This window comes from Micropterus dolomieu, linkage group LG08, assembly GCF_021292245.1.
Source record: "Micropterus dolomieu isolate WLL.071019.BEF.003 ecotype Adirondacks linkage group LG08, ASM2129224v1, whole genome shotgun sequence".
Classification (NCBI taxonomy): domain Eukaryota; kingdom Metazoa; phylum Chordata; class Actinopteri; order Centrarchiformes; family Centrarchidae; genus Micropterus; species Micropterus dolomieu.
The window spans coordinates 1115119-1127507 of NC_060157.1; the positions used below are offsets into that span (position 1 = coordinate 1115119).

General features: G+C 44.4%; 1 protein-coding gene across 2 annotated transcripts in view; it reads right to left on the reverse strand.

The window, feature by feature from the left end:
- Nucleotides 1-2498: 2498 nt before the first annotated feature.
- Nucleotides 2499-12389, reverse strand: part of abcd1 (ATP-binding cassette, sub-family D (ALD), member 1) — a 23950-nt gene continuing 14059 nt past the window's right edge. For both annotated transcript variants that reach the window (XM_046055971.1, XM_046055972.1), the window contains exons 11-17: nt 11672-11766; nt 7887-8032; nt 6026-6171; nt 5692-5776; nt 5238-5363; nt 4986-5073; nt 2499-3732 (exon numbers count right to left, since the gene is read on the reverse strand). In XM_046055971.1, the coding sequence (XP_045911927.1) occupies nt 3622-3732; nt 4986-5073; nt 5238-5363; nt 5692-5776; nt 6026-6171; nt 7887-8032; nt 11672-11766 (797 nt within the window). In that variant the 3' untranslated portion in view covers nt 2499-3621. The remainder of the gene's footprint in view (nt 3733-4985; nt 5074-5237; nt 5364-5691; nt 5777-6025; nt 6172-7886; nt 8033-11671; nt 11767-12389) is intronic.

Genomic DNA, 12389 nt, shown 5'->3' on the forward strand with positions numbered 1-12389 from the left:
GTGAAACAAGAACGATGTAAAACGTGAAGCAGTGTGAAACGTGAAACTGTGTGAAATATGAACGATGTAAAACGTGAAGCGGTGTGAAACGTGAAACGGAGTGAAACAAGAACGATGTAAAACGTGAAGCAGTGTGAAACGTGAAACTGTGTGAAATATGAACGATGTAAAACGTGAAGCGGTGTGAAACGTGAAACGGAGTGAAACAAGAACGATGTAAAACGTGAAGCAGTGTGAAACGTGAAACTGTGTGAAATATGAACGATGTAAAACGTGAAGCGGTGTGAAACGTGAAACGGAGTGAAACAAGAACGATGTAAAACGTGAAGCAGTGTGAAACGTGAAACTGTGTGAAATATGAACGATGTAAAACGTGAAGCGGTGTGAAACGTGAAACGGAGTGAAACAAGAACGATGTAAAACGTGAAGCAGTGTGAAACGTGAAACTGTGTGAAATATGAACGATGTAAAACGTGAAGCGGTGTGAAACGTGAAACGGAGTGAAACAAGAACGATGTAAAACGTGAAGCAGTGTGAAACGTGAAACTGTGTGAAATATGAACGATGTAAAACGTGAAGCGGTGTGAAACGTGAAACGGAGTGAAACAAGAACGATGTAAAACGTGAAGCAGTGTGAAACGTGAAACTGTGTGAAATATGAACGATGTAAAACGTGAAGCGGTGTGAAACGTGAAACGGAGTGAAACAAGAACGATGTAAAACGTGAAGCAGTGTGAAACGTGAAACTGTGTGAAATATGAACGATGTAAAACGTGAAGCGGTGTGAAACGTGAAACGGAGTGAAACATGTGAAGCGGTGTGAAACATGTAAAGCAGTGTGAAACGTGAAACGGTGTGAAACATGAACGATGTAAAACGTGAAGCGGTGTGAAACATGAACGATGTAAAACATGAAGCAGTGTGAAACGTTAAACTGTGTGAAACATGTGAAGCGGTGTGAAACATGTAAAGCGGTGTGAAACATGTGAAGCGGTGTGAAACATGTAAAGCGGTGTGAAACGTGAAACTGTGTGAAACATGAAGCAGTGTGAAACGTGAAACTGTGTGAAACATGTGAAGCGGTGTGAAACGTGAAACGGTGTGAAACATGAACGATGTAAAACATGAAGCGGGGTGAAACGTGAAACTGTGTGAAACATGAACGATGTAAAACGTGAAGCGGGGTGAAACATGAACAATGTAAAATGTGAAGCGGTGTGAAACATGAACAATGTAAAATGTGAAGCGGTGTGAAACATGAACAATGTAAAACGTGAAGCGGTGTGAAACGTGAAACTGTGTGAAACATGAACGATGTAAAACGTGAAGCAGTGTGAAACGTGAAACTGTGTGAAACATGTAAAGCGGTGTGAAACGGTGTGAAACATGAACAATGTAAACATGAAGCAGTGTGAAACGTGAAACTGTGTGAAACATGAACAATGTAAAACATGAAGCGGGGTGAAACATGTAAAGCAGTGTGAAACGTGAAACGGTGTGAAACATGAACGATGTAAACATGAAGCAGTGTGAAATGTGAAACTGTGTGAAACATGTGGAACGATGTGAAACGTGAAACTATGTGAAACATGAACAATGTAAAACGTGAAGCAGTGTGAAACGTGAAACTGTGTGAAACATGAACGATGTAAAACGTGAAGCAGTGTGAAACGTGAAACTGTGTGAAACATGAACGATGTAAACGTGAAGCGGTGTGAAACATGAACAATGTAAAACGTGAAGCAGTGTGAAACGTGAAACTGTGTGAAACATGAACGATGTAAACGTGAAGCGGTGTGAAACATGAACAATGTAAAACGTGAAGCAGTGTGAAACGTGAAACTGTGTGAAACATGTGAAGCGATGTGAAATGTGAAGCAGTGTGAAACATGTGAAGCAACTTTAAGGTCTGTTTGGTGGCCCCCGAGTTCCCACAAAGCCTTTAACTCGACTGGGATGTTCTCGGCTACTGTGGACGGCAAACGCAGAATTTTGTGTACAAATAGATTTCATCATGTCCTTCTCAGCTGCCGTAGTTGCAACACTCGCATAAAAGGGTGTCCAACACAAATAAGTGTTTTGCTATGTTTTGTCGGGCCTGAATCCACTCCAGGTGTCATGAGGCTCGTTTAATTTTAACTGGTCTAGATCACCATGTTCACAGATAACACTGACCAATCAGATCACTGGAAACATCAGTCCACAGGACCCTGACAGGGACAAAAGACCATTATTTGCATTGATCAGTAGAGGCTGACTGTTCAGACTTACAGGCGTAAAACTCTGACTGAAACCTGAACTGATCCTGAACAAATAATCCACTATTAATCAGGAAATACTTTTCTTCTTCTCTGCTTTCTACGTTTAACTTTATCTGCATCACATATTCAGAATATTAATAACTTTATATTAATAAAAAATAAATATTCCAGCACAAACCAGGGCAGACTGTTCTAGAACAGATTACATTAAAAAACAAACAGGAGCACACAGGAGGCTTCATCAGATTCTCTGTTTTAATATATATTAATTTGAATAATCATCAATGATCAGTTTGTTCACAAAAAAAAAACAAAAAAACTCAGAGCCGCGGCTCAGGAGGTAGAGCGGGTCGTCCACTAATCAGAAGGTCGGCGGTTTGATCGAGTCGAAGTGTCCTTGAGCAGGTTGCTCCTGCAGGTTCTGCTGTCGCTGTGTGAACGATGAGTTTCAGGTGAGCAGTTTGAACCTTTGCAGCCTCTGCGGGCGACCGTGGTCCGTTGATCATTTTTACATCATTGCTCTCATTTTCGTTGAAAAACATTAGAATGAATTACGGTGCGACTTTTGCAGGATCTGTACCAAACACAGATGTTTTCTTAAGTCTCTAGAAGATGATTTGTGGGACACGATCTTTCATCAGTCCCTCCAGGATCTCACAGGACTTTTTTGTGATTTTGCTGCAATTTAAAAAAAAAAAAAACTGTGATGTTCTTGGGCATTTTTCTGAGGTGAAACTGTGGGAATAAGTGAAAACTGTGACGTTTTAAACGTTTTAAAGCTGAATCCTTAAATGCATGCAGCAGCCTGCGTCTCAGAGTCTCGTCTGACGTCTTCCATGAGTTTCTAACGTTCTCTCTCTTTATGTTACCCACTTTGGTGAAGAAGATCTGGATTCCTGGTCTTCTAAACAACGAAGTGAGTTTGATGACGCGTGGCAACAAACTCGCGGGGGTTTGTAGTTGCGATGGCAAAATCCTGGAGGGGCTGATTAATTTAACATGTTATTTTGGCACACATGACCTTTAACAAATATGTCGGTAGGCCGTGCTGCGATTTGGATTGTTCAGCCCTAGTTTTTACTACTTTTGTAAATTGTTCCTGGCGATTGTGCAGCTTCGTCTCGTTTATAACGTCTCATATTAAAGTTCTTTATTAATGTTTCTGATCACCGTCTGTAATCAAGGACCGGTCCTGTTAGTGAGCAGCTCCATCACACCAGTTAAACTCACAACAGACACCAGATCAGCCCGAGAAACCTACAACCATCAGATCGATCACATGATCAGCCTGCTGTGTGTGTCTCCATGGTAACTATTAAAAAAAGCAGATTTCTTCCATCAGGGACTCTTCCTCTGCAGTTCACTCCTCCTCCTCCTCCTCCTCCTCCCCCAGCAGGACACACAGCTCCGCCAGTCTCTGTTGCATCTTGGGAATCCCCGACAGCTGACTCTCCAGTCGGTGTTTCTCCTCCTGAGACAGGAAGCAGACAAAAAGCGTCAGCGCGACCCGTTTAAATAAAGTTTCACGATCATTTTAAACAAAACGCGTAGGCAGCTGATTGGCTGATTTCCTCTCACTCTGTTTTACACACACACACACACACACACACACACACACAACGTGCCGGAGGCGTGATGTTGCACGGACGCTGGTTACCATGGTTACCGCAGCAGGGCCCGTGGGTCAGCTGAGGAAGTTCAGTTATTTATTTATTTATTTATTTTCACATCTTCACAAACTGAACAGATTCACTGAGCTGAGTGTCGAGCTCACTGAAACACGTGGTGTGTGGACGCGGGGCGGGGTTACACCTGGACAGGTAACCAGCCAATCAGAGGGCGGACATACACAGACAGAAGCGCACACACACAAAAAAAATCAATACAGCATAGTATCGCAATATCTTTCGTGACAATACTGTACCGATACACGTAACGTACACAAGTATCGATGTTTTATTGTATAGATTGCACATCAGAATTTAAGAATCGTGTTTCAGTCCAACAGAAAACTCAACAGCTCCATCTGGGGGACTAAAAAAGTGAGAAATTTATCTTTTTAGATAAAAAAGATGTTGACAAAGTTGGAAAAAAGGTAATAAATTGCAATAATATCGTATCGTGGGGCCTCTGATGATTCCACCGATCAGCCATAACATTACGACCACCTGCTGCCCCGACCCGTCGAGCCCTGGACCCCTTTCTATCAGAACCAGCAGCAGCTCGTCGGGTGGATCGGACCCCGCGGGCTGGCCTTCGATCCTCACGCTGCCCATTGGTCCTGCTTCAAACACATCAACTCTGAGGACACGATGTTGACCTGCCGCCTGACAGGTGACAAGGTAATCAGCGTTCTTCGCTTCACCTGTCAGGCGCTCAGGACGTTACGGCTGATCGGTGTGTTTATTTATGTGCAGCACATAAAGTTTTGTGCAAAGGTTTCAGGCAGGTGCTGAAAAAAATGCTGCATAAAAAAACAGAAGAAAAATCTACCTCCAACCAATATTTGCTGTGACCACCCTGATTTAAATATAAATCCTTTCCTGAGTGAACAGGAGCTTTCATGTTGGTGAACTCAACCCGAAGTCTGAATCTGGTGACCCTTTTTCTTTCTTTAACACGCTTTTGGGTATTTAAAAAACCCAGGACAGGAAACGATGTGCAGAGCTCCACCGAGGCTGAGGAGCAGCAACAGTAAGGGTTTGATTTCAACACCAGACAGACCTGCAGGGAGAGACGGGTGGAGGCGTCCAGAGGTTCAAACCTCCATCCTCCTTCTCCATCAAACTGCAGCAGGTGAGAGTGGTACTTCCTGTTAGAGGAGACAGAAGAAGAGGAGGACAGAAACATCAGGGTGTGGCAGCCGGAGCAGCGCGGAGCTCTGCTGCCCCCTGCAGGCTGAAGACACTGAAACTACCTGATGTTACTGTTCCAATAATAATCCATGTCCTGCTGTGTGTGTGTGTGAGTGCTCACCACAGGGAGGGTCTGTGCGTGATTGACAGCAGGGCTATCCCAGCATCCTTTGCAGCCTGGAAGATGCTTCCCTCCACGTCGATGCTGACGGCGCTCGTACACTCGTCCAGCAGAGCGTAGCGAGGGCTGTGCAGAAAAAGAGAGAGAGAAGTCAGCAAACATCCATCATCGTGTTCAGCCTCCGATCCGGCTCCAGGTCCAGAGTACCTCCTCAGAGACCGGGACTACAGCTGGGAACAGGATCCACTGGTGGATCTGGACTAATCATGCACAGAGGCTGCTGTCACACACTTTACAAACTGAAAACTGTAGTTTTAAAGTCTCCAGAGGTTTCGCTTCTGAAAAACCCCTTCAGACGCTCTGACGGAGCTCAGGACGGATCAGGAGGACGGCGGCTTTACTGAACCTGGACTGTGTGCGAGACCTTTTGGAGGTGCAGTCAGTAAACATTTACCGATGGTAGAACATGCGAGCCATCCCCATCCTCTGTTTCTCTCCTCCAGACAGAACGTCTTTCCAGTCGCTGACCGACTCCCAGCCTGACGGAGACACCACAACAAACAGTAAAGACCAGGAGCTCTGCGGTGCGTTCAGGGCCGGGGGCCCCGTCAGCAGGTTCCAGCTCTGCGAAAGTAAACTCACATTTCATATTATTATGAAAGAGGATTTCTAACAGTATGAATTTAGTTGAGAGGATCATGTGGTGACAGAGCCAGCTCTGATTGGATCAAACGGTTTACCTGCAGATCAGCTGCTGATTAACTCGTTAATCCTAAACACTCACTGACCTCCCTCTCTGTCCAGGATGTAGAGCAGGTGGACGGTCCGAAGGATTTCCTCCAGATCTGAATCGCTGACTCCTCTCTGAACCATCTCCTCCAGCGAGTCCGGGTAGATCACCTGGTCTCTGAGGGTCCCCTCTGACATGTAGGGCCTGCGCAGTACACAGAACCACATCAGTACTTCAACAGTGAAGCTTCTTGCCGCCGCTCGGGACCGGCAGCCGAGGGCCGAGCTACAGAGGCATCTCGACAGACGTCACTGACGACTTTTGGAGCCCTAGGTGAGATTTTAAATTGGTGCCGCCCCCCCCCCATCAACGGGAATTGTTTTAAACGTTCAGCAGCCAAGTCAGTTTTGAATAAGTATGATCAGCATCGTGGCAGAAACCTCCAGAAGCTGCGCGTTAACCCAGACGCTGTTTTCTTGAAACGTGTGAGGGGGGGACTCAAATGAAGAGGAGGGTCTGGGGGCCGTCCCACAGAAAAGTTTAAGCTCGGAAGACTTCATTTCCTGCAGTCTGGTGAAAAATTCTGCTGGAAAAGTTTCAACTGCTCAGGAAAACACAAAATTCAGGCGTCAGATGACAAATCAAAATCTAAAATATTTACTGACTATAATGCAGAGAGAGTTTCAGGCATTCTGTAGCCACTGCTTTTAAATCTTTTCTCCTCTAACTTTTCTGATTTAATAAAATCCCTGCTGAGTCAGCGCACATGCAGGTGTGATTCAGCCTTCCCTCCTCTTTCTCCTCTGTCTTTTGCATGTGACACCTCAAATAAGTTCATTTTAATGTTCGTTATAAACTCCTGGACTTTAGTGGTCCAGGTTTTGAACATGAGCTGAAAACCTGCTGCACATTCAGAATCTCTGCCACACATCTGTGTAGAAACAAAGACAAAGACAAAAGACTTGATATTACAGTCCTGGTCTCTGCTGTGCATTATCCCCTTTTACATGTTTATGTTGCAAAAATACGACACGACTCGTCCCGACTGTCTGGACTCACAGCGCCAGGGGCACCGAGGGCGTTTTCACACCGGTAGTTCGGTTCATTTGGTGCTGACCAAGTGAAAAAAAACGATACACTGCTGCATTTCAGTTCTGGTCCGGTTCATGTTCACACTCACAAAGTAATAATTTATTATGAGCATGAATTGTAGCCTGAAGTTAGACCGCAGATCGACCGCAGAGCCTAATATGAATAATGTAGTGCAGGAATTATTCAGGGTTTATGCTGCGGTCTCGCTGTCACACATGTTTTGTGGACTTAATGAAGTGACAGGGTAAACGGAGTGCTCTCCTTTTTTTAAACAGATTTTAACCTATTAATCAGGGAAAATACCCGCGCTGACGTTACCAAAAGACTTAAACATAAACGTAAACACAGCGGCTTATACAGATCAATTATAAGATCGCTGAACACATGTCTCTGTCAGCAGATGGATTTATTAGAGGTTCAGCTTTGGAAATAAAGCTCAGATCACATCTCTGCTGTCATAAAATCCTGAGGTTGGTTCGTTTGCTTTCACACCACAAGCGAACCGTTTGAAAGCTTTTGGTGCGCACCCGAGTGCGAGTGCTGCATTCTCACCTGCCCAAAACGAACTCTAGTGCGATTCAACCGAAGTAAATGAGGCAGGTGTGAAAGCGCCCTTAATTACCATCACGGCGTACGCCGGTGTCGCAGCAGCTGGGCACAGTTGATTCACACAGAGTTGAAAACCGTCTCTTGCGGCGCCCCCTGACAGTTTGCGCCCAAGGCAACCGCCTATGACACGGGCCGGCGCTGCTGACTGCAGACCTGGTGTGAAGAACAACTGGACAGCATAATACTAGTAGTAGTAGTAGTAGTTGTAGTAGTATTACCTCTGAGGGATGTAGAACATGTGCTGTGGTTCTGGACGGTACAGTACTCCTCCATAAACAGGCCACAGTCCACTGAGGATCCTGAACAGAGAACTCTTCCCGCAGCCGTTTGGACCGGTGATCAACACGTTCATCCCCTCGTCCACCTGAGGGGAAGAAAAGCCACAGTTTGAAACTCTACGTGCTTGCTGCTTGTTTCGTGGCTTCTGGCTCAAAGAACTTGTTTATCAATAGAAAAGGTTTTTAATTGGAATTCTAAAATACCAATATTTCAGAACAGTCCGAAGGTAGTTATATTTTATCTCACAGAAATGGTAGTAGGTAGGCCCCGGGGAGCGAGTGGAGGCCACACAGTAATGGAGTGACTTGAGTCCTTTTGGACTGGTTTCATGTCCCTCCATCACTCAGTGACCTCCACTGGCTCCCTGAGGCCTCCAGAATCTAATCCAAGTCCCTGATGCTGCATCCAGAGCTCCTCCTGGGTCTGCTCCATCTACCTAAACTCCATAATCCAAGCCTACGTTCCTTCTGGGCCACTGCGCTCCTCCAACGAACGCCGCCTGGCTCTGCCTCCCTTCACACAAAGCGACCTCAGTCCCTTACTAGTGTTTGCTCTTACTAGTCTTTATTGTCAGCTGTAGATCTCGTGCTGTGTTTGATGCTCTGTTGAAGTCGCTTTGAATAAAAGCGTCTGCCAAATGAGTAAATGTAAATTGGTACAATTCGTCCATGTTTACATTTACGCTCTGCTGCACAGAAGGAAAACAGACGGCTCAGTTACAATTTAAATAGAAATAAAACAAACATCATCACATATAAATGAAAGGGACAACTGCAGGTCACATGTGGCAGTTATTTCTCTTAACAGGGCATGTAGCTGAATGAACGAAATGTTAACTAATAACACGATTTTAATGGTGAAACTCTGGGAAATTCAGCAGCAGGACAATCCGTGGCGTCCACCCTGTATCCGGCTCACAGCCGCAGCAGAATGAATGATTAATATCGATGCACTAATGATTTTGGCTGCTCTGTCCTGAACACAGACTGATGGTTCAACTATCTTTCCGCCTGCAGATAAGTCAGAAAACTTAAAGGAAGCACGCTGGCGAGCAGGAGGAGCTGAGCTTAGTAAAGTGCATTACGGAGGCAAACGAGGATTTTAATGTGCAAATAAAAGTTTAGTAATTTTCCAGAAATCCTGTACAGAAAAAGAAGATGCATCGATAATCGCAGCTCTCTGAAAGGCAATCAAATCGAATCGTTAGGTGCCGGGAGATCCTCACTCCTGCTTCCTTGGGACCTTCACTGGCATCTTTCTACACGCTGTCGCTCTAACGTCCGACCTGAAACGCTGGAAAATGTCTCCATAGACGTGACTGCAGACGCTGAACTCTTCCTCACGACACCCACAGAGAACGGACCAATCACAGAGCGTGTATGAGGGCGACGAGGTCGAAGGTCGAGAATCAGACGACAGAGAAGCGTTTCTGTTGCCATCAATGTTCCTCTTCTTCTTCTTCTCTTTCCGTCTCGCCTCGCTCTTCCTCTGTCTTCACCACAGTAAAGTCTCTATAATCGCTCTGTTGTGTGTGCGTGCTAATGAGCTGTAGCCTCGGCTCTGACCTCTGACCTCAGAGATGGTAACAGAGATAAAGGAGTGCGGCGCACTGAGCGTGTTCAGTACTGACTGACGTCATCACCATCCTATGTGAGCTGAGAAACACTGGAAGTGAAGACGCCGGTGTCTGGACACTCGGCACGGGCCTTAAAAGTCAGATTTTTGAAGAGCTGAAACACTGGAAGCGTTTTTAAAAACACAGATCATCACTCTTGTTGTAAAACGAGCTGCGGCCACAGATCGACCAGTCCGACAACGTTGTCGTCCCATTTGGACATCAAAACTTGGGATAAATAAATAGTTGAGCTATATTTTAAAGTTCTGTCACATCAAGGATCTAACTTCATGAAAAACATACTGGTCGAGCTCCTTTACTGTATTAAAGTCAGATATATTAACAACATGTGACACGCAGGACGACAGATATAACTGTTTTAAAGGGTTTTCAGGGCATCGTTGCTACTAAAAAGATATTTTTATAGAAATCACATGTCCCTCACTCTTATTACATATTTGATAGAACAATAAAGTAATTTGTAAACAACACAGTGGTGAGAAAAACAAGCGCGTTCAGAAAACGTGTTTTTACACAAGAAAAGTGATTTATGATAAGAATTACTCAACGTCTCGTAAGCACGATGGCTCACATGACCTTCAACCCTCGATGAGGAATCTATTGATCTCCTCAGAACCGAGGCCTGACAGGGTGGACACGTAACGTCCAAACACATTAAACTGACTGAATAAAAATGGGATGCACCGAATGTTCGGCTGAAAACAGCAAAAACAGCCCTTTCTGTGTTCGGCCTAATGAGTCTAAAGACCGAATAAACTTTACTGAACAATCGCGTTGCCAAGATGTCGGCAGCGTGGAAGCATTTTAAAGAGTCCGAGCCGTTTGCAGACGCTGTTCTGCTGAACTGTCTCCAGCACATCCGCTCCATCTGTGGCTGACTTCTTAGAAAAGAACCGCTTTGAGTGTTTCTGTCACTCGTCTGTGAGAAGGAGGTTGAGTTAGCCGCGCCTAAATTTGGAGTGCGCACGTATTCCAGCCTTTACGGTAAGTGAGGCGGCCCAGAGCGAGCTGACAGGCAGGTTAGAGACTTTATCCTGTCAGTTTGTCTCTTTAGTGTGAAGAGAAGCTGTGAAGTCTTCATGTTACAACTTTATTTATCAAACGAGGAGGAAACACATGTGACAACGGTTTTCAAAATAAGGCGTCTGTACAGGATGGAAATAAGATTAACTGGAATATATTCACAGGAAGTAGAAAATGTGTTACATGTTTCTATTAAAAGTAAATGGACTCATGTAATTTACTTTACCGGCCCCTCTCGGCCCCGGACCCCCCCATCATAGCAACACTGAGGAAAAAGCTCATTTTTACTGTTTAATTTATCCAATGGTAAACAAAGAGGCAAAATAAATGGAAAAAATGTGACTGTGTTCTGTGTTCAGGAAAGTGTTTTCATTATATTCAGTTTCGGCCAATAATTTTCATTTCGGTTCCTCCCTACAAAATGTCAAAATGGGGACAAACATAAAACCGTATTTCTTTTGTACAAAAGCGAAAAATTTTGATAAAACATCATTTGGTTAAATAGATTTTGAACATAAAAATTAAACAACAATGAAATATTTGGAAATACGTGTGTTTTTACGGGTTATATTTTAGATCACAGCTGACAGGTACTCTGGGATTTTGCCATGTCCCCAAAGAAACCAAAGCTTTGAAAATGTTAAAAACAACAACTGAGGAGTCTCATTGTGATCAGAATTAATAACAACTAGTATTTGAAGTAACTAGTATTTGTCCAAAGTCAGACAAAATGATTTGCACTGGGGACGCAGTCACCTCATAACAAAAACTGACCCTGCTGCACTAAATAGAACTTTAATACAATTAAAATTGCACTTTATATGTTCATTAATATGAGCTGTCCCATTTAAATGAATTGATAAATAAATAAACGGATGGATTGCGGCGAGGCGGAGGAGACCTATTTTTAGGGGCAATGCGCCTGAACTGATTTTAGATGATTAAGATCATATTAACAGAGACATAAGGCTTTGATTTAATCTGACTGTGAGGGATCATCAGTGAAGAGGAACAACACTGACCCCGTGTGGCCACACACACAAACTGCATCGCTGCACGCGTTACCTGGATGTTGAGGCTGGAAACCACCACGTCTCCGGTCGGAGTGATGATTGGCAGGTTCTCACAGCGAATCCCCTTCTCCACACTGATCACGTGACCTGCACACACAGACTTCATCATGTCTTCTGAAACTCAAAGCAACACTAACGAGTTACGATCCATCTGTTATAACGAGGTACGAGATGCAGTTTGTAGTTCACAGATCATTATGTACAAATATTAAATAATGATATACAGAAATAAAACTGGTTTGCAGTGCTGAGGAGGAGTTAAAGAGTCTGAACCTGAGAGGTTCCTTTATGGATCAGCTGTAGGGGAAATTCAAATTAGCACAGCAGCACAAGGTGACGTGGAGCCAAGAAATAGATAGAAATAGAATCTGGTCTCCTGAATTTATCTGTGTTTATCTGTGTTTCAGACAGAGGAGGAGGTGTTTCAGACAAAGAAGGAGGTGATGTTTCAGACAGAGGAGGAGGTGTTTCAGACAAAGAAGGAGGTGATGTTTCAGACAGAGGAGGAGGTGTTTCAGACAAAGAAGGAGGTGATGTTTCAGACAGAGGAGGAGGTTTTTCAGACAGAGAAGGAGGTGTTTCAGACAGAGAAGGAGGTGATGTTTCAGACAGAGGAGGAGGTGATGTTTCAGACAGAGGAGGAGGTGTTTCAGACAGAGGAGGAGGTGTTTCAGACAAAGAAGGAGGTGATGTTTCAGACAGAGGAGGAG